Source organism: Entelurus aequoreus, linkage group LG05 (assembly GCF_033978785.1).
Source record: "Entelurus aequoreus isolate RoL-2023_Sb linkage group LG05, RoL_Eaeq_v1.1, whole genome shotgun sequence".
Classification (NCBI taxonomy): domain Eukaryota; kingdom Metazoa; phylum Chordata; class Actinopteri; order Syngnathiformes; family Syngnathidae; genus Entelurus; species Entelurus aequoreus.
This window is the reverse complement of record NC_084735.1, coordinates 2,392,737-2,415,673: the sequence shown is the minus strand read 5'-3', so window position 1 is coordinate 2,415,673 and position 22,937 is coordinate 2,392,737. Positions and strand designations below refer to the sequence as shown.

Below are 22,937 nucleotides of genomic sequence, written 5' to 3'. Positions count from 1 at the left end.
TTCGGCAGTAACTACACTGTAAAAAAAAAAAAAAAATCCTATTTTTATGGTTAATTTACTCTAAATTTTCACTGTAATTTTTCAATTTTTTTTAAATAGTTTATAAAACTGTAGAATTGAAGACATTGTCTGTAAATAAACAATCCGCCTGTTATTTTAAGTAATATGCCAGTAATGACAAACTATGTATATTTAATAAATAATAATAATAATTTCTATTTTTTTACAGAAAAATACCAAATTAATTATACATAGCATTTTCTGTTTCCTTAAATTACTTTCAAATTAATGTAAAATTACAGTAATTATCTTTCATTAAATATGTTGCTTATTATATATGTCAGTAAACATCTGCACAAGATTTTAAGTTGTTTTTTAACTTAATTTTTTTAAGAAAGGCGGGACCAGTACAACATAATGTTTGATGTTGTCTTTAATTTAGCAGCAAACACCTTTATTACGTGTGTTCAGTGTTGGGACTAAGTAACGCGTTATTGTAACGTCGTTATTTTCGGCAGTAACTACACTGTAAAAAAAAAAAAATCCTATTTTTATGGTTAATTTACTCTAAATTTTCACTGTAATTTTTCCATTTTTTTAAAATAGTTTATAAAACTGTAGAATTGAAGACATTATCTGTAAATAAACAATCCGCCTGTTATTTTAAGTAATATGCCAGTAATGACAAACTATGTGTATTTAATAAATAATAATAATAATAATAATAATAATTTCTATTTTTTTTACAGAAAAATACCAAATTAATTATACGTAGCATTTTCTGTTTTCTTAAATTACTTTCAAATTCATGTAAAATTACAGTAATTATCTTTCATTAAATATGTTGCTTATAATTTTTTTAGGAAAGGTGGGACCAGTACAACATAATGTTTGATGTTGTCTTTAATTTAGCAGCAAACACCTTTATTACGTGTGTTCGGTGTTGGGACTAAGTAACGCGTTATTGTAACGTCGTTATTTTCGGCAGTAACTACACTGTAAAAAAAAAAAAAATCCTATTTTTAGGGTTAATTTACTCTAAATTTTCAATTTTTTAAAAATAGTTTATAAAACTGTAGAATTGAAGACATTATCTGTAAATAGAAAATTCGCCTGTTATTTTAAGTAATATGCCAGTAATGACAAGCTTTGTATATTTCTATTTTTTTTACAGAAAAATACCAAATTAATTATACATAGCATTTAGTAACTACACTGTAAAAAAAAATAATCCTATTTTTATGGTTAATTTACTCTAAATTTTTACTGTAATTTTTCTATTGTTTGAAATAGTTTATAAAACTGTAGAATTGAAGAAATTATCTGTAAATAAACATTCCGCCTGTTATTTTCAGTAAAATGCCAGTAATGACAAACTATGTATATTTAATAAATATTAATAATAATAATAATAATAATAATCATTTCTATTTTTTTTACAGAAAAATACCAAATTAATTATACATAGCATTTTCTGTTTTCTTAAATTACTTTCAAATTCATGTAAAATTACAGTAATTATCTTTCATTAAATATGTTGCTTATTATATATGTCAGTAAACATCTGCACAAGATTTGAAGTTGTTTTTTTAACATGATTTTTTTAGGAAAGGTGGGACCAGTACAACATAATGTTTGATGTTGTCTTTAATTTAGCAGCAAACACCTTTATTACGTGTGTTCAGTGTTGGGACTAAGTAACGCGTTATTGTAACGTCGTTATTTTCGGCAGTAACTACACTGTAAAAAAAAATAAAAATCCTATTTTTATGGTTAATTTACTCTAAATTTTCAATTTTTTTTAAATAGTTTATAAAACTGTAGAATTGAAGACATTATCTGTAAATAAACAATCCGCCTGTTATTTTAAGTAATATGCCAGTAATGACAAACTATGTATATTTAATAAATAATAATAATAATAATAATAATTTCTATTTTTTTTACAGAAAAATACCAAATTAATTATACATAGCATTTTCTGTTTTCTTAAATTACGTTCAAATTCATGTAAAATTACAGTAATTATCTTTCATTAAATATGTTGCTTATTATATATGTGAGTAAACATCTGCACAAGGTTTGAAGTTGTTTTTTAACATGATTTTTTTAGGAAAGGTGGGACCAGTACAACATAATGTTTGATGTTGTCTTTAATTTAGCAGCAAACACCTTTATTACGTGTGTTCAGTGTTGGGACTAAGTAACGCGTTATTGTAACGTCGTTATTTTCGGCAGTAACTACACTGTAAAAAAAAAAAAAAATCCAATTTTTATGGTTAATTTACTCGAAATTTTCACTGTAATTTTTCAATTTTTTAAAAATAGTTTATAAAACTGTAGAATTTAAGACATTATCTGTAAATAAACAACCCGCCTGTTATTTAAGTAATATGCCAGTAATGTAAAAAAAATAAATCCTATTTTTATGGTTAATTTACTCTAAATTTTCACTGTAATTTAAAAAATTTTTTTAAATAGTTTATAAAACTGTAGAATTGAAGATATTATCTGTAAATAAACAATCCGCCTGTTATTTTAAGTAATATGCCAGTAATGACAAACTATGTATATTTAATAAATAATAATAATAATAATAATTTCTATTTTTTTTACAGAAAAATACCAAATTAATTATACGTAGCATTTTCTGTTTTCTTAAATTACTTTCAAATTCATGTAAAATTACAGTAATTATCTTTCATTAAATATGTTGCTTATTATATATGTCAGTAAACATCTGCACAAGGTTTGAAGTTGTTTTTTAACATGATTTTTTTAGGAAAGGCGGGACCAGTACAACATAATGTTTGATGTTGTCTTTAATTTAGCAGCAAACACCTTTATTACGTGTGTTCAGTGTTGGGACTAAGTAACGCGTTATTGTAACGTCGTTATTTTCGGCAGTAACTACACTGTAAAAAAAAAAAAAATCCTATTTTTATGGTTAATTTACTCTAAATTTTCACTGTCATTTTTCAATTTTTTTTAAATAGTTTATAAAACTGTAGAATTGAAGACATTATCTGTAAATAAACAATCCGCCTGTTATTTTAAGTAATATGCCAGTAATGACAAACTATATATATTTCTATTTTTTTTTACAGAAAAATACCAAATTAATTATACATAGCATTTAGTAACTACACTGTAAAAAAAAAAAAATCCTATTTTTATGGTTAATTTACTCTAAATTTTTACTGTAATTTTTCTATTGTTTGAAATAGTTTATAAAACTGTAGAATTGAAGAAATTATCTGTAAATAAACATTCCGCCTGTTATTTTCAGTAATATGCCAGTAATGACAAACTATGTATATTTAATAAATAATAATAATAATAATAATTTCTATTTTTTTTACAGAAAAATACCAAATTAATTATACGTAGCATTTTCTGTTTTCTTAAATTACTTTCAAATTCATGTAAAATTACAGTAATTATCTTTCATTAAATATGTTGCTTGTTATATAAAAGTAAACATCTGCACAAGGTTTGAAGTTGTTTTTTAACATTATTTTTTTAGGAAAGGCGGGACCAGTAGCAACATAATGTTTGATGTTGTCTTTAATTTAGCAGCAAACACCTTTATTAAGTGTAAGTAACGCGTTATTGTAACGTTGTTATTTTCGGCGGTAACCAGTAGTCTAACGCGTTATTTTTTATATTCGGTAACTCAGTTACCGTTACTACATGATGCGTTACTAGTATCGGCTAGAAAGTGAGAAGATCAGAGTGTGTTTTATTGGAGCGCTGCGGTGTCGTCCTTCTGATACTTTCTGTGTCACAAGAGGCGTGCTGTGTGTGTGTGTGTGTGTGTGTGGGCGTGTCTGTGTTTACGAACAAGACATCACGGCGGTGCCGAAGCCGAGTTTCTTAACATGGAGATTTTCTCACTACTTTTCTTTTGTCGAGCTCAAAGAAAAGAACATTTTAGTTCAACGTAAGTTGTGTCTTGGATCAAAGATCCCATCTACTGCCCAAAACAGCAATTGAAATCTGCTGAAACACCTACAAAAGCAACATGCTTCGACGAAGCTCGTAAAATGAGACACACTTCGCCTAAGGATTTTGACAGAGGCACTGCAAGCCAGGACAACATTGATAGAGCCATTGCAGCGTATGTGCTAGACTTCTAGAGTGTTTGATTATCAAATCACTTTATATGTATAGAGCAGGGGTCACCAACCTTTTTGAAAACAAGAGCTACTTCTTGGGTATTAATTAATGCGAAGGGCTACCAGTTTGATACACACTTCAATAAATTGCCAGAAATAGCCAATTTGCTCAATTTACCTTTAACTCTGTTATTATTAATAATTAATGATATTTACACTTAACTGAACGGTTTAAAAGAGGAGAAAACACTAAAAAAATGACTATTACATTTTGAAACATAGTTTATCTTCAATTTCGACTCTTTAAAATAGAAGATTCAACCGAAAAAAAGAAGAGAAAAACTAGCTAATTCGAATCTTTTTGAAAAAATTTAAAAAAATAATTTATGGAACATCATTAGTAATTTTTCCTGATTAAGATTAATTTTAGAATTTTGATGACATGTTTTGAATAGGTTAAAATCCAATCTGCACTTTGTTAGAATATATAACAAATTGGACCAAGCTATATTTCTAACAAAGACAAATCATTATTTCTTCTAGATTTTCCAGAACAAAAATTTTAAAAGAAATTCAAAATCGATTCTACAGATTTTCTAGATTTGCCAGAATATTTTTTTTTTAATTTTAATCATAATAAGTTTGAAGAAATATTTCACAAATATCCTTCGTCGAAAAAACACAAGCTAAAATTAAGAATTAAATTAAAATGTATTTATTATTCTTTACAATAAAAACTATTAATTTACTTGAACATTGATTTAAATTGTCAGGAAAGAAGAGGAAGGAATTTAAAAGGTAAAAAGGTATATGTGTTTAAAAATCCTAAAATCATTTTTAAGGTTGTATTTTTTCTCTAAAATTGTCTTTCTGAAAGTTATAAGAAGCAAAGTAAAAAAATGAATTTATTTAAACAAGTGAAGACCAAGTCTTTAAAATATTTTCTTGGATTTTCAAATTCTATTTGAGTTTTGTCTCTCTTAGAATTAAAAATGTCGGGCAAAGCGAGACCAGCTTGCTAGTAAATAAATAAAATATAAAAAATAGAGGCAGCTCACTGGTAAGTGCTGCTATTTGAGCTATTTTTAGAACAGGCCGGCGGGCTACTGTAGGCGGCAAGGAAAGAAGGACAAAAACTGGATTTCCCGCCCCAAAAAAAGCAAGTATTGACAGGTGCGCAAAGGAGACGTACTGTAGGCGGCAAGGAAAGAAGGACAAAAACTGGATTTCCCGCCCCCAAAAAAGCAAGTATTGACAGGTGCGTAAAGGAGACGTACTGTAGGCTTCTCACAAGAACTCAAATAAATGCCTTGTCAGATATCAAAACATATTTGGGGAATTATTGACAATGAGAGGGAATTTTTAATCTTAAATAAATAACTAAATAATTGAGCTCCAGCAAAAAGACAACTACTTGACTAATTATAATTTTTTTAAATACCCAAATTACCCGGTATATTTTATATGTATTTTGATGTAGTAGTAAAATGTAGTTGACATAAAGTAGAGGCCAAAAGTTTGGACACACCTTCTCATTTAATGTGTTTTCTTTATTTTCATGACTATTTACTTTGTAGATTGTCACATCCGAACTATGAATGAACTCATGTGGAGTTATGTACTTCACAAAAAAAAGGTGAAATAACTGAAAACATGTTTTGTATTCTACTTTCTTCAAAATAGCCACCCTTTGCTGTGATTACTGCTTTGCACACTCTTGGCATTCTCTCCATGGGCTTCCAGAGGTAGTCACCTAAAATGGTTTTCACTTCACAGGTGTGCTTGAAGCCCATCCAGAGAATGCCAAGAGTGTGCAAAGCAGTAAGGGTAGAAACGCCTGGGAAACATTTGAAAGGGGAACAAACGAAAAGAGTAGAAAAGGCCCGGAAACAATTGAAATGGGAACAAACAAAAAAGGGTAGAAAAGCTTCGGAAACATTTGAAATGGGAACAAAGGAAAAGGGTAAAAAAAAGCCTCGGAAACATTTGAAAAGGGAACAAACGAAAAGGGTAGAAAAGCCCCGGAAACATTTGAAATGGGAACAAATGAAAAGGGTAGAAAAGCCTTGGAAACATTTGAAATGGGAATAAAAATGAAAAGTGTAGAAAAGCCTCAGAAACATTTGAAATGGGAACTAACGAAAAGGGTAGAAAAGCCTCGGAAACATTTGAAATGGAAACAAACGAAAAGGGTAGAAAAGCCTCGGAAACATTTGAAATGGGAAAAATCAAAAAGGGTAGAAAATCCCCAGAAACATTTTAAATGGGAACTAACGAAAAGGGTAGAAAAACCTCGGAAACATTTGAAATGGAAACTAACGAAAAGGGTAGAAAAACCTCGGAAATTTTGAAATGGAATCTAACAAAAAGGGTAGAAAATCGTCGGAAACATTTGAAATAGGAACAAATTAAAAGGGTAGAAAATCCTCTGAAACATTTGAAATGGAAACTAACGAAAAGGGTAGAATATCGTCGGAAACATTTAAAATGGGAACTAACGAAAAGGGTAGAAAAGCCTCAGAAACATTTGAAATGGGAACAAACGAAAAGGGTAGAAAAGCCTCGGAAACATTTGAAATGGGAAAAATCAAAAAGGGTAGAAAATCCCCAGAAACATTTTAAATGGGAACTAACGAAAAGGGTAGAAAAACCTCGGAAACATTTGAAATGGAAACTAACGAAAAGGGTAGAAAAACCTCGGAAATTTTGAAATGGAAACTAACAAAAAGGGTAGAAAATCCTCGGAAACATTTGAAATAGGAACAAATTAAAAGGGTAGAAAATCCTCTGAAACATTTGAAATGGAAACTAACGAAAAGGGTAGAATATCGTCGGAAACATTTAAAATGGGAACTAACGAAAAGAGTAGAAAAGCCTCTGTAACATTTGAAAAGAGAACTAACGAAAAGATTAGAAAATCCTCGGAAACATTTGAAAGGGGAACAAACGAAAAGGTTAGAAAATCGTCGGAAACATTTGAAAAGAAAACCTAACGAAAATGTTAGAAAAGCCTCGGAAACATTTCAAATGGGAACTAACGAAAAGAGTAGAAAAGCCTCTGTAACATTTGAAAAGAGAACTAACGAAAAGATTAGAAAATCCTCGGAAACATTTGAAAGGGGAACAAACGAAAAGGGTAGAAAAGCCCCGGAAACATTTGAAAGGGGAACAAACGAAAAGGGTAGAAAAGCCCCGGAAACATTTGAAAGGGGAACAAACGAAAAGGGTAGAAAAGCCCCGGAAACATTTTAAATGGGAACTAACGAAAAGGGTAGAAAAGCTTCAAGAGGTAGTCACCTGAAATGGTTTTCACTCCACAAGTGTGCTTGAGGCTCATCAAAAAAAAAAAAAAAAAATTTTTTTTAAAATAAAATAAAAATTTTTAAAAAAATTAAAAAAAAAAAAAAAAAATTTAAAAAAAAATATATATTTTTTTAAAATAAAAATAAAAAGAAGCTCATCAAGAGAATGCCACAAGTGTGCAAAGCAGTAATCAGAGCAAACAAAGGGTGGCTATTTTGAAGAAAGTAGAATATAAAACATGTTTTCGGTTATTTCACCTTTATTTGTGTAGTACATAACTCCACATTCATAGTTGGGATGTGACAATCTACAATATAGTACAATAGTCATGGAAATAAAGAAAACGCATTAAATGAGAAGGTAAAGGAGAAATAGTTGGATGTGTAACACAAACAGACACAATAATGAGCGTCTCCTTATGATGGGATTTATTCATCTCCATGAGCGACGAGTGGAGCGTGCAGCGTGGGTGTGGGTGTGGGTGTGGGTGTGGGTGTGGGTGTGGGTGTGGGTGTGGGTGTGGGTGTGGGTGTGGGTGTGGGTGTGGGATGCATCTTGTGCGCTTCACGGGGATGACATTGGATTAGACGCCGTGAAATGCAATTGAGGACGGCGACTGAAAAGGCCACGCGCGAGAAGGTGTGGAACACTGTGGAACGTCACAGCCACGTAACCCCGTGTTCCACCCACTGTGTCATCATCAACACTGTGGAACGTCACAGCCACGTAACCCCATGTTCCACCCACTGTGTCATCATCAACACTGTGGAACGTCACAGCCACGTAACCCCATGTTCCATCCACTGTGTTCCAGCCACGTAACCCCATGTTCCACCCACTGTGTCATCATCAACACTGTGGAACGTCACAGCCACGTAACCCCGTGTTCCACCCACTGTGTCATCATCAACACTGTGGAACGTCACAGCCACATAACCCCATGTTCCATCCACTGTGTCATCATCAACACTGTGGAACGTCACAGCCACGTAACCCCATGTTCCACCCACTGTGTCATCATCAACGCTGTGGAACGTCCACTGTGTCATCATCACTGACCTTTCAGAGAGACCCAGTAGTGTTTCCACTTGCGTCTGGTGGCGGGTTCCACCTTCTTGTTCTTCTTGTGGACCAAGAAGTTCTTCACGGCCAGCGCGCCCGCCTTCCTGACCGTGCCCTGGGCGCAGCCGGTCGCACAGTCCGACGGGTAGGCGCTGCTGAGCGTGCCGCTGCTCTGCTCGTCGCTCGCTGCTGAGCCCGCCTCCTCCGAGCAGCCTCGATGGGCCTGAGAGAGGAGAAAGTGTTATTCTTCTACGTGCTTTCCTCCTGGGAACGTCTGACACAAGGGTAGAAAAGCCTGGAAAACGTCTGACTTGGGAACAAACTCTAGGGTGCAAAGAGTTTGGATAAAACAACAAATAAACAAGGAAATAACAAAAATAAACTTTGAATGATCAAAAAAAATTGAAAAATGGAAAAAAGTTGAAGGGTAGGAAAAGCCTCGGAATCTTTTTGAAATGGGAACAAATTGCAACGGGAACAAATCAAGACTGTAGAAAAGCCTACAGAACATTTGAAATGGGAATAAATCTGAGGGTGAAAAAAAAGCTTAGGAAATGCTTGAAAGGGGAACAAACGAAAAGGGTAGAAAAGCCTCGAACACATTTGAAATAAGATCAAACGATAAGTTTAGAAAGGCCTCGAAAAGATTTTAAGTAGAAACAAACAAAAAGGGTAGAAACGCCTTGAAAACATTTGAAACGGGAACAAAGGAAAAGGGTAGAAAAGCCTCGGAAACATTTGAAATGGGAACAAATGAAAAGGGTAGAAAAGTTTCAGAAACATCTAAAATGGGAACAAAGGAAAAGGGTAAAAAAAACCTCGAAAACATTTGAAATAAGAACCAACGAAAAGTTTAGAAAAGCCTGGAAAACATTTTAAATAGAAACAAACAAAAAGGGTAGAAAAGCCTTGAAAACATTTGAAATGGGAACAAATGAAAAGGGTAGAAAACTTTCAGAAACATTTGAAATGGGAACAAAGGAAAAGGGTAGAAAAGCCTCGGAAACATTTGAAATGGGAACAAATGAAAAAGGTAGAAAAGTTTCAGAAACATCTGAAATGGGAACAAAGGAAAAGGGTAGAAAAGCCTTGAAAACATTTGAAATGGGAACAAATGAAAAGGGTAGAAGTTTCAGAAACATTTGAAATGGGAACAAATGAAAAGGGTAGAAAAGCCTTGTAAACATTTGAAATGGGAACAAACAAAAAGGGTAGAAAAGCCTTGGAAACACTTGAAATGGGAACAAATGAAAAGGGTAGAAAAACCTCGAAAACATTTCAAATAAAAACAAAACGAAAAGTTTAAAAAAGCAAGGAAAACATTTGAAATACTAACAAACAAAAAAGGGTAGAAAAGCCTTGAAAACATTTTGAAATGGGAACAAATGAAAAGGGTAGAAAAGCCTTGAAAACATTTGAAATGGGAACAAAGGAAAAAGGTAGAAAAGCCTCTGAAACATTTGAAATGGGAACAAATGAAAAGGGTAGAAAAGTTTCAGAAACATTTGAAATGGGAACAAATGAAAAGGGTAGAAAAGCCTTGTAAACATTTGAAATGGGAACAAACAAAAAGGGTAGAAAAGCCTTGAAAACATTTGAAATGGGAACAAATGAAAAGGGTAGAAAAGCCTTGTAAACATTTGAAACGGGAACAAAGGAAAAGGGTAGAAAAGCCTCGGAAACATTTGAAATGGGAACAAATGAAAAGGGTAGAAAAGTTTCAGAAACATCTGAAATGGGAACAAAGGAAAAGGGTAAAAAAAAACCTCGAAAACATTTGAAATAAAAACAAACGAAAAGTTTAGAAAAGCCTGGAAAACATTTGAAATAGAAACAAACAAAAAGGGTAGAAAAGCCTTGAAAACATTTGAAATGGGAACAAATGAAAAGGGTAGAAAACTTTCAGAAACATTTGAAATGGGAACAAAGGAAAAGGGTAGAAAAGCCTCGGAAACATTTGAAATGGGAACAAATGAAAAAGGTAGACAAGTTTCAGAAACATCTGAAATGGGAACAAAGGAAAAGGGTAGAAAAGCCTTGAAAACATTTGAAATGGGAACAAATGAAAAGGGTAGAAGTTTCAGAAACATTTGAAATGGGAACAAATGAAAAGGGTAGAAAAGCCTTGTAAACATTTGAAATGGGAACAAACAAAAAGGGTAGAAAAGCCTTGGAAACACTTGAAATGGGAACAAATGAAAAGGGTACAAAAACCTCGAAAACATTTCAAATAAAAACAAAACGAAAAGTTTAAAAAAGCAAGGAAAACATTTGAAATACTAACAAACAAAAAAGGGTAGAAAAGCCTTGAAAACATTTTGAAATGGGAACAAATGAAAAGGGTAGAAAAGCCTTGAAAACATTTGAAATGGGAACAAAGGAAAAAGGTAGAAAAGCCTCTGAAACATTTGAAATGGGAACAAATGAAAAGGGTAGAAAAGTTTCAGAAACATTTGAAATGGGAACAAATGAAAAGGGTAGAAAAGCCTTGTAAACATTTGAAATGGGAACAAACAAAAAGGGTAGAAAAGCCTTGAAAACATTTGAAATGGGAACAAATGAAAAGGGTAGAAAAGCCTTGTAAACATTTGAAATGGGAACAAACAAAAAGGGTAGAAAAGCCTTGAAAACATTTGAAATGGGAACAAATGAAAAGGGTAGAAAAGCCTTGAAAACATTTGAAACGGGAACAAATTAAAAAGGGTGGAACAGTTTCAGAAACATCTGAAATGGCAACAAAGGAAAAGGGTAGAAAAACCTCAAAAACATTTGAAATAAGAACAAACAAAAAGTTTAGAAAAGCTTTGAAAACATTTGAAATGGCAACAAAGGAAAAGGGTAGAAAAGCCTTGAAAACATTTGAAATACAAACAAACGACAAGGGTAGAAAAGCCTTGTAAACATTTGAAATGGGAACAGACAAAAAGGGTAGAAAAGCCACGGAAACATTTGAAATGGGAACAAAGGAAAAGGGTAGAAAAGCCTTGGAAACATTTGAAATGGGAACAAACAAAAAAGGTAGAAAAGCCTTGAAGACATTTGAAATGGGAACAAATGAAAAGGGTAGAAAAACCTCGAAAACATTTCAAATAAAAACAAAACGAAAAGTTTAAAAAAGCATGGAAAACATTTGAAATACTAACAAACAAAAAAGGGTAGAAAAGCCTTGAAAACATTTTGAAATGGGAACAAATGAAAAGGGTAGAAAAGCCTTGAAAACATTTGAAATGGGAACAAAGGAAAAAGGTAGAAAAGCCTCTGAAACATTTGAAATGGGAACAAATGAAAAGGGTAGAAAAGTTTCAGGAACATTTGAAATGGGAACAAAGAAAAAAGAATAGAAAGGTCTCGGAAAATTTTTAAATGGGAACAAACAAAAAGGGTAGAAAAGCCTTGAAAACATTTGAAATGGGAACAAATTAAAAAGGGTAGAACAGTTTCAGAAACATCTGAAATGGGAACAAAGGAAAAGGGTAAAAAAAACCTCAAAAACATTTGAAATAAGAACAAACAAAAAGTTTAGAAAAGCTTTGAAAACATTTGAAATGGGAACAAAGGAAAAGGGTAGAAAAGCCTTGAAAACATTTGAAATAGAAACAAACGACAAGGGTAGAAAATCCTTGTAAACATTTGAAATGGGAACAAACAAAAAGGGTAGAAAAGCCTCGGAAACACTTGAAATGGTAACAAACAAAAAGGGTAGAAAAGCCTTGGAAACATTTGAAATGGGAACAAATGAAAAGGGTAGAAAAGCCTCGGAAACATTTGAAATGGAAACAAACAAAAAGGGTAGAAAAGCCTCAGAAACACTTGAAATGGTAACAAAGGAAAAGGGTAGAAAAGCCTCGGAAACATTTGAAATGGGAACAAAGGAAAAGGGTAGAAAAGCCTTGAAAACATTTGAAATACAAACAAACGACAAGGGTAGAAAAGCCTTGTAAACATTTGAAATGGGAACAGACAAAAAGGGTAGAAAAGCCTCGGAAACATTTGAAATGGGAACAAAGGAAAAGGGTAGAAAAGCCTTGGAAACATTTGAAATGGGAACAAACAAAAAAGGTAGAAAAGCCTTGAAGACATTTGAAATGGGAACAAATGAAAAGGATAGAAAAACCTCGAAAACATTTCAAATAAAAACAAAACGAAAAGTTTAAAAAAGCATGGAAAACATTTGAAATACTAACAAACAAAAAAGGGTAGAAAAGCATTTTGAAATGGGAACAAATGAAAAGGGTAGAAAAGCCTTGAAAACATTTGAAATGGGAACAAAGGAAAAAGGTAGAAAAGCCTCTGAAACATTTGAAATGGGAACAAATGAAAAGGGTAGAAAAGTTTCAGGAACATTTGAAATGGGAACAAAGAAAAAAGAATAGAAAGGTCTCGGAAAATTTTTAAATGGGAACAAACAAAAAGGGTAGAAAAGCCTTGAAAACATTTGAAATGGGAACAAATTAAAAAGGGTAGAACAGTTTCAGAAACATCTGAAATGGGAACAAAGGAAAAGGGTAGAAAAACCTCAAAAACATTTGAAATAAGAACAAACAAAAAGTTTAGAAAAGCTTTGAAAACATTTGAAATGGGAACAAAGGAAAAGGGTAGAAAAGCCTTGAAAACATTTGAAATAGAAACAAACGACAAGGGTAGAAAATCCTTGTAAACATTTGAAATGGGAACAAACAAAAAGGGTAGAAAAGCCTCGGAAACACTTGAAATGGTAACAAACAAAAAGGGTAGAAAAGCCTTGGAAACATTTGAAATGGGAACAAATGAAAAGGGTAGAAAAGCCTCGGAAACATTTGAAATGGAAACAAACAAAAAGGGTAGAAAAGCCTCAGAAACACTTGAAATGGTAACAAAGGAAAAGGGTAGAAAAGCCTTGGAAACACTTGAAATGGTAAGAAATGAAAAGGTTAGAAAAGCCTCGTAAACATTTGAAGTGAGAAGAAATGAGGGTAGAAAAGCTCGAAGGGTGGTGTTTCAGTAACCAACACATACGTGAGTGTCGTGACTGACCCAGACTTGATTGTCCAGCTCCTTGCGGAAGTTCTCGTAGACGCCACCACCACCTCCACCTCCACCTCCACCACCGCCGCCGCGTCCCTCCGCCCAGCCGGCGCTGCTGCTACCACTGTCGCTGCCGTTGAAGAGCATGCTCTCTGTGGTAGAGTACACGGAGAAGGATGCTGACATGGTCTTGCATCGCCGTGACAACAGCTCGCCGTCTCCGTCCGCCTCGGCCGCCACGCCATCGATGCCACTGTCACCGTACTCACTGCCCGAGCCCACCACAGACGAGATGTCCTGCACCACATAGTGGAACACCATTAAATATGTACAGTATGTAGTGTACTTTGTATGTACAGTATGTAGTGTACTTTGTATGTAGTGTACTTTGTATGTACAGTATGTAGTGTACTTTGTATGTACAGTATGTAGTGTACTTTGTATGTACAGTATGTAGTGTACTTTGTATGTAGTGTACTTTGTATGTACAGTATGTAGTGTACTTTGTATGTACAGTATGTAGTGTACTTTGTATGTACAGTATGTAGTGTACTTTGTATGTAGTGTACTTTGTATGTACAGTATGTAGTGTACTTTGTATGTACAGTATGTAGTGTACTTTGTATGTACAGTATGTAGTGTACTTTGTATGTAGTGTACTTTGTATGTACAGTATGTAGTGTACTTTGTATGTAGTGTACTTTGTATGTACAGTATGTAGTGTACTTTGTATGTAGTGTACCTTGTATGTACTGCATGTAGTGTACTGGGTTATGTAGTGTACTTTGTATGTAGTGTACTGCATGTAGTGTACTTTGTATGTAGTGCATGTAGTGTACTTTGTATGTACAGTATGTAGTGTACTGGGTTATGTAGTGTACTTTGTATGTAGTGTATGTAGTGTACTGCATGTAGTGTACTTTCAATGTACTGCATGTAGTGTATTGTATGTAGTGTACTTTGTATGTAGTGTACTGCATGTAGTGTACTTTGTATGTAGTGCATGTAGTGTACTTTGTATGTACAGTATGTAGTGTACTGGGTTATGTAGTGTACTTTGTATGTAGTGTATGTAGTGTACTGCATGTAGTGTACTTTCAATGTACTGCATGTAGTGTATTGTATGTAGTGTACTTTGTATGTAGTGTACTGCATGTAGTGTACTTTGTATGTAGTGTATGTAGTGTATTGTATGTAGTGTACTTTGTATGTACTGCATGTAGTGTACTGGGTTATGTAGTGTACTTTCAATGTACTGCATGTAGTGTATTGTATGTAGTGTACTTTGTATGTAGTGTACTGCATGTAGTGTACTTTGTATGTAGTGTATGTTGTGTATTGTATGTAGTGTACTTTGTATGTAGTGTACTGCATGTAGTGTACTTTGTATGTAGTGTATGTAGTGTATTGTATGTAGTGTACTTTGTATGTACTGCATGTAGTGTACTGGGTTATGTAGTGTACTTTCAATGTACTGCATGTAGTGTATTGTATGTAGTGTACTTTGTATGTAGTGTACTGCATGTAGTGTACTTTGTATGTAGTGTATGTAGTGTATTGTATGTAGTGTACTTTGTATGTACTGCATGTAGTGTACTGGGTTATGTAGTGTACTTTCAATGTACTGCATGTAGTGTATTGTATGTAGTGTACTTTGTATGTAGTGTACTGCATGTAGTGTACTTTGTATGTAGTGTATGTAGTGTATTGTATGTAGTGTACTTTGTATGTACTGCATGTAGTGCTGGGTTATGTAGTGTACTTTGTATGTAGTGTACTGCATGTAGTGTATTGTATGTAGTGTACTTTGTATGTAGTGTACTGCGTGTAGTGTACTTTGTATGTAGTGTATGTAGTGTATTGTATGTAGTGTACTTTGTATGTACTGCATGTAGTGTACTGGGTTATGTAGTGTACTTTCAATGTACTGCATGTAGTGTATTGTATGTAGTGTACTTTGTATGTAGTGTACTGCATGTAGTGTACTTTGTATGTAGTGTATGTAGTGTATTGTATGTAGTGTACTTTGTATGTAGTGTACTGCATGTAGTGTACTTTGTATGTAGTGTATGTAGTGTATTGTATGTAGTGTACTTTGTATGTACTGCATGTAGTGCTGGGTTATGTAGTGTACTTTGTATGTAGTGTACTGCATGTAGTGTATTGTATGTAGTGTACTTTGTATGTAGTGTACTGCGTGTAGTGTACTTTGTATGTAGTGTACTGCGTGTAGTGTACTTTGTATGTAGACTACATGCTGGAGGCTCTTCTGAGTTGGTCTTTTTCAAAGTGTTCTCTTCCTGCTTGTTTTGCTGAGTCTATTTATAGCCCAGACCCCCCCTGACCCGCCCTGATGAATCCATGATGAGCACTTAGGTGCAGCTTGGTGCTGTGGGACATTTGAAGGCAGCTTGGTGCTGTGGGACATTTGAAGGCAGCTTGGTGCTGTGGGACATTTGAAGGCAGCTTGGTGCTGTGGGACATTTGAAGGCAGCTTGTTGCTGTGGGACATTTGAAGGCAGCTTGGTGCTGTGGGACATTTGAAGGCAGCTTGGTGCTGTGGGACATTTGAAGGCAGCTTGTTGCTGTGGGACATTTGAAGGCAGCTTGTTGCTGTGGGACATTTGAAGGCGGCTTGGTGCTGTGGGACATTGGAAGGCGGCTTGGTGCTGTGGGACATTTGAAGGCAGCTTGTTGCTGTGGGACATTTGAAGGCAGCTTGGTGCTGTGGGACATTTGAAGGCAGCTTGGTGCTGTGGGACATTGGAAGGCAGCTTGGTGCTGTGGGACATTTGAAGGCAGCTTGGTGCTGTGGGACATTTGAAGGCAGCTTGGTGCTGTGGGACATTGGAAGGCAGCTTGGTGCTGTGGGACATTGGAAGGAAGCTTGGTGCTGTGGGACATTTGAAGGCAGCTTGTTGCTGTGGGACATTTGAAGGCAGCTTGGTGCTGTGGGACATTTGAAGGCAGCTTGGTGCTGTGGGACATTTGAAGGCAGCTTGGTGCTGTGGGACATTTGAAGGCAGCTTGTTGCTGTGGGACATTTGAAGGCAGCTTGTTGCTGTGGGACATTTGAAGGCGGCTTGGTGCTGTGGGACATTGGAAGGCGGCTTGGTGCTGTGGGACATTTGAAGGCAGCTTGTTGCTGTGGGACATTTGAAGGCAGCTTGGTGCTGTGGGACATTTGAAGGCAGCTTGGTGCTGTGGGACATTGGAAGGCAGCTTGGTGCTGTGGGACATTTGAAGGCAGCTTGGTGCTGTGGGACATTTGAAGGCAGCTTGGTGCTGTGGGACATTTGAAGGCAGCTTGTTGCTGTGGGACATTTGAAGGCGGCTTGGTGCTGTGGGACATTTGAAGGCAGCTTGGTGCTGTGGGACATTTGAAGGCAGCTTGTTGCTGTGGGACATTGGAAGGCAGCTTGGTGCTGTGGGACATTTGAAGGCAGCTTGGTGCTGTGGGACATTTGAAGGCAGCTTGGTGCTGTGGGACATTTGAAGGCAGCTTGTTGCTGTGGGACATTTGAAGGCAGCTTGTTGCTGTGGGACATTTGAAGGCGGCTTGGTGCTGTGGGACATTGGAAGGCGGCTTGGTGCTGTGGGACATTTGAAGGCAGCTTGTTGCTGTGGGACATTTGAAGGCAGCTTGGTGCTGTGGGACATTTGAAGGCAGCTTGGTGCTGTGGGACATTGGAAGGCAGCTTGGTGCTGTGGGACATTTGAAGGCAGCTTGGTGCTGTGGGACATTTGAAGGCAGCTTGGTGCTGTGGGACATTGGAAGGCAGCTTGGTGCTGTGGGACATTGGAAGGAAGCTTGGTGCTGTGGGACATTTGAAGGCAGCTTGTTGCTGTGGGACATTTGAAGGCAGCTTGGTGCTGTGGGACATTTGAAGGCAGCTTGGTGCTGTGGGACATTTGAAGGCAGCTTGGTGCTGTGGGACATTTGAAGGCAGCTTGTTGCTGTGGGACATTTGAAGGCAGCTTGTTGCTGTGGGACATTTGAAGGCGGCTTGGTGCTGTGGGACATTGGAAGGCGGCTTGGTGCTGTGGGACATTTGAAGGCAGCTTGTTGCTGTGGGACATTTGAAGGCAGCTTGGTGCTGTGGGACATTTGAAGGCAGCTTGGTGCTGTGGGACATTGGAAGGCAGCTTGGTGCTGTGGGACATTTGAAGGCAGCTTGGTGCTGTGGGACATTTGAAGGCAGCTTGGTGCTGTGGGACATTGGAAGGCAGCTTGGTGCTGTGGGACATTGGAAGGAAGCTTGGTGCTGTGGGACATTTGAAGGCAGCTTGTTGCTGTGGGACATTTGAAGGCAGCTTGGTGCTGTGGGACATTTGAAGGCAGCTTGTTGCTGTGGGACATTTGAAGGAAGCTTGGTGCTGTGGGACATTTGAAGGCAGCTTGGTGCTGTGGGACATTGGAAGGCAGCTTGGTGCTGTGGGACATTGGAAGGCAGCTTGTTGCTGTGGGACATTTGAAGGCAGCTTGGTGCTGTGGGACATTGGAAGGCGGCTTGGTGCTGTGGGACATTTGAAGGCAGCTTGTTGCTGTGGGACATTTGAAGGCAGCTTGGTGCTGTGGGACATTGGAAGGCGGCTTGGTGCTGTGGGACATTTGAAGGCAGCTTGTTGCTGTGGGACATTTGAAGGCAGCTTGGTGCTGTGGGACATTTGAAGGCAGCTTGGTGCTGTGGGACATTGGAAGGCAGCTTGGTGCTGTGGGACATTGGAAGGCAGCTTGGTGCTGTGGGACATTTGAAGGCAGCTTGGTGCTGTGGGACATTGGAAGGCAGCTTGTTGCTGTGGGACATTTGAAGGCAGCTTGGTGCTGTGGGACATTTGAAGGCAGCTTGGTGCTGTGGGACATTTGAAGGCAAAAAGCATGGCCACTTTGTCTTCTTCTGCACTTTTCTTGGGAATTTACACAAGCTTCACATTCAAGATCAAGCCTTTTCTTGACTTGTGAGGAGGGATGTAGACAGAGTACTAGTACTAGTGAGGAGGGATGTAGACCGAGTACTAGTACTAGTAAGGAGTAGACCGAGTACTAGTACTAGTGAGGACGGATGTAGACCGAGTACTAGTACTAGTAAGGAGTAGACCGAGTACTAGTACTAGTGAGGAGGGATGTAGACCGAGTACTAGTACTAGTAAGGAGTAGACCGAGTACTAGTACTAGTGAGGAGGGATGTAGACCGAGTACTAGTAGTAGTGAGGAGGGATGTAGACCGAGTACTAGTACTAGTAAGGAGGGATGTAGACCGAGTACTAGTAAGGAGTAAACCGAGTCCTAGTACTACTGAGGATGGATGCAGACCGAGTACTAGTGAGGAGGGATGTAGACCGAGTACTAGTACTAGTGAGGAGGGTTAGACCGAGTACTAGTACTACTGAGGAGGGATGTAGACCGAGTACTAGTACTAGTAAGGAGTAGACCGAGTACTAGTACTAGTGAGGAGTAGACCGAGTACTAGTACTAGTAAGGAGGGATGTAGACCCAGTACTAGTAAGGAGTAAACCGAGTACTAGTACTAGTGAGGATGGATGCAGACCGAGTACTAGTGAGGATGGATGTAGACCGAGTACTAGTACTAGTGAGGAGGGTTAGACCGAGTACTAGTACTAGTGAGGAGGGATGTAGACCGAGTACTAGTACTAGTGAGGAGGGATGTAGACCAAGTACTGGTGAGGAGGGATGTAGACCGAGTACTAGTACTAGTGAGGAGGGATGTAGACCGACTACTAGTACTAGTGAGGAGGGATGTAGACCGACTACTAGTACTAGTGAGGAGGGATGTAGACAGAGTACTAGTACTAGTGAGGAGGGATGTAGACAGAGTACTAGTACTAGTGAGGAGGGATGTAGACCAAGTACTGGTGAGGAGGGATGTAGACCGAGTACTAGTACTAGTGAGGGATGTAGACCGAGTACTAGTAAGGAGTAAACAGAGTACTAGTACTAGTGAGGAGGGATGTAGACCGAGTACTAGTAAGGAGTAAACCGAGTACTAGCACTACTGAGGATGGATGCAGACCGAGTACTAGTGAGGATGGATGTAGACCGAGTACTAGTACTAGTGAGGAGGGTTAGACTGAGTACTAGTACTAGTGAGGAGGGATGTAGACCGAGTACTAGTTCTAGTGAGGAGGGATGTAGACCAAGTACTGGTGAGGAGGGATGTAGACCGAGTACTAGTACTAGTGAGGAGGGATGTAGACCAAGTACTGGTGAGGAGGGATGTAGACCAAGTACTGGTGAGGAGGGATGTAGACCGAGTACTAGTACTAGTGAGGAGGGATGTAGACCGAGTACTAGTACTAGTGAGGAGGGATGTAGACCGAGTACTAATAATAGTGAGGAGGGATGTAGACCGAGTACTAGTACTAGTAAGGAGTAGACCGAGTACTAGTACTAGTAAGGAGTAGACCGAGTACTAGTACTAGTGAGGAGGGATGTAGACCGAGTACTAGTACTAGTAAGGAGGGATGTAGACCGAGTACTAGTACTAGTGAGGAGGGATGCAGACCGAATACTAGTACTAGTAAGGAGTAGACCGAGTACTAGTACTAGTGAGGAGGGATGTAGACCGAGTACTAGTACTAGTAAGGAGTAGACCTAGTACTAGTAAGGAGTAGACCGAATACTAGTACTAGTGAGGAGGGATGTAGACCGAGTACTAGTACTAGTGAGGAGGGATGCAGACCGAGTACCGAGTTCTAACTGGGTGGATCCGGGAGGACTGTTAAGATTCTGGACAAACGATACGGTTATCTGTATTTTTTTTATTTTTATTATCCGGCTTAGCGTCATGATTATGACAGGCGAGCGCTGTCACTTTCACTTTCACTTTCACTTCAGGGGCATCCCATACAGAGCATTAGAAAAATGATAATCAGCTTGGAATAATCGCTATTAACATGTTAGTGTCGGTCGTTTTTTATTAAAGGCCACTACAATTGATGTGGCAGACCACATTAGATGACATGGAAGACCACAATAATGATGCTGAACACCACATGGCGGACCACCTCAAATTAGGGGGTACCCAATTTAAATGACGTGGAAGACCGCAATAAATTATGCGGAACGCCGCTTTGAATGACATGACAGGCCACTTTAAATGACGTGGAAGACCGTAATAAATTATGCGGAACACCGCTTTGAATGACATGACAGGCCACTTTAAATGACGTGGAAGACCGTAATAAATTATGCGGAACGCCGCTTTGAATGACATGACAGGCCACTTTAAATGATGTGGAAGACCACGATAAATTATACGGAACGCCGCTTTGAATGACATGACAGGCCACTTTAAATGATGTGGAAGACCGTAATAAATTATGCGGAACGCCACTTTGAATGACATGACAGGCCAAATTAAATGACGTGGAAGACCGTAATAAATTATGCGGAACGCCACTTTGAATGACATGACAGGCCAATTTAAATGACGTGGAAGACCATAATAAATTATGCGGAACGCCACTTTGAATGACATGACAGGCCACTTTAAATGATGTGAAAGACCGTAATAAATTATGCGGAACGCCACTTTGAATGACATGACAGGCCAATTTAAATGACGTGGAAGACCGCAATAAATTATGCGGAACGCCACTTTGAATGACATGACAGGCCAATTTAAATGACGTGGAAGACCGTAATAAATTATGCGGTAAGCCCCTTTGAATGACTTGACAGGCCACTTTAAATGACGTGGAAGACCGCAATAAATTATGCGGAATGCCGCTTTGAATGACATGACAGGCCACTTTAAATGACGTGGAAGACCGCAATAATTATGCGGAACGCCACTTTGAATGACATGACAGGCCACTTTAAATGACGGGGAAGACCGCAATAAATTATGCGGAACGCCGCTTTGAATGACATGAAAGGCCACATTAAATGACGTGAAAGACCGCAATAAATTATGCGGAACGCTGCTTTGAATGACATGACAGGCCAATTTAAATGACGTGAAAGACCGTAATAAATTATGCGGAACGCCACTTTGAATGACATGACAGGCCAATTTAAATGACGTGGAAGACCGCAATAAATTATGCGGAACGCCACTTTGAATGACATGACAGGCCACTTTAAATGATGTGGAAGACCGTAATAAATTATGCGGAACGCCACTTTGAATGACATGACAGGCCACTTTAAATGATGTGAAAGACCACATTGAATTTAGTGGCAGACAACGTGGCAGACCACAATAAATTTAGAGGCAGGCCACTTTGAATGATGTGGCAGACCACATGAAATGACATGACAGGCAAATTTAAATTACGTGGAAGACCACATTGAATTTAGTGGCAGGCCACATTGAATGATGTGGCAGGCCACATGAAATGACATGACAGGCACCTTAAATGACATGGCGGACCACATCAAATTAGGGGGTACCCAATTTAAATGACGTGGAAGACCGTAATAAATTATGCGGAACGCCACTTTGAATGACATGACAGGCCACTTTAAATGATGTGGAAGACCGCAATAAATTATGCGGAACGCCGCTTTGAATGACATGACAGGCCACTTTAAATGATGTGGAAGACCACATTGAATTTAGTGGCAGACGACGTGGCAGACCACAATAAATTTAGTGGCAGGTCACTTTGAATGATGTGGCAGGCCACTTGAAATGACATGACAGGCAAATTTAAATGACGTGGCAGGCCACATTGAATGATGCGGCAGACCACATTGAATGATGCGGCAGACCACATTACAGATGTGGCAGAACACTTTAAATGACGTGGAACACCACATGGCGTGACATGACAGGCCACCTTAAATGACGTGGAACACCACATTAAATGACGTGCAAGACCACTTAAAATGAGGTGGCAAGACCACGTCAAATCATTTGTATTCATCAATCCATTTTCTACCACTTGTCCCTTTTTTTGGGAGTGGCGGGGGGGTGCTGGAGCCTATCTCAGCCGCATTGGGGCGGAAGGCGGGGTACACCCTGGACAAGTCACCACCTCATCGCAGGGCTTATTTGTATTATTTGACTTTATCAAATGTTTGGGTAGAATTTTATTGAAAAACATTTTTCTTTGAAGTAATAAAGAAAGTCAATCGGAAGATGCTGGATTCTGCATGGAATGGTGAGGCGCCCTAAGAGTCACAGCCTAAATGGTGAGGCGCCCAAAGAGTCGCAGCCTAAATGGTGAGGCGCCCAAAGAGTCACAGCCTAAATGGTGAGGCGCCCAAAGAGTCACAGCCTAAATGGTGAGGCGCCCAAAGAGTCACAGCCTAAATGGTGAGGCGCCCAAAGAGTCACAGCCTAAATGGTGAGGCGCCCAAAGAGTCACAGCCTAAATGGTGAGGCGCCCTAAGAGTCACAGCCTAAATGGTGAGGCGCCCAAAGAGTCACAGCCTAAATGGTGAGGCGCCCAAAGAGTCGCAGCCTAAATGGTGAGGCGCCC

General features: G+C 38.0%; 1 protein-coding gene across 1 annotated transcript in view; it reads right to left on the bottom strand.

Moving 5' to 3' along the window:
- LOC133650020 (rho guanine nucleotide exchange factor TIAM1-like) overlaps positions 1 to 22,937 on the bottom strand; it is a 192,464-nt gene that overhangs the window by 32,452 nt on the left and 137,075 nt on the right. Inside the window, exons 7-8 of the mRNA XM_062046767.1 lie at positions 13,497 to 13,784; positions 8,481 to 8,706 (exon numbers count right to left, since the gene is read on the bottom strand). Coding sequence (XP_061902751.1) covers positions 8,481 to 8,706; positions 13,497 to 13,784 — 514 coding nt within the window. The remainder of the gene's footprint in view (positions 1 to 8,480; positions 8,707 to 13,496; positions 13,785 to 22,937) is intronic.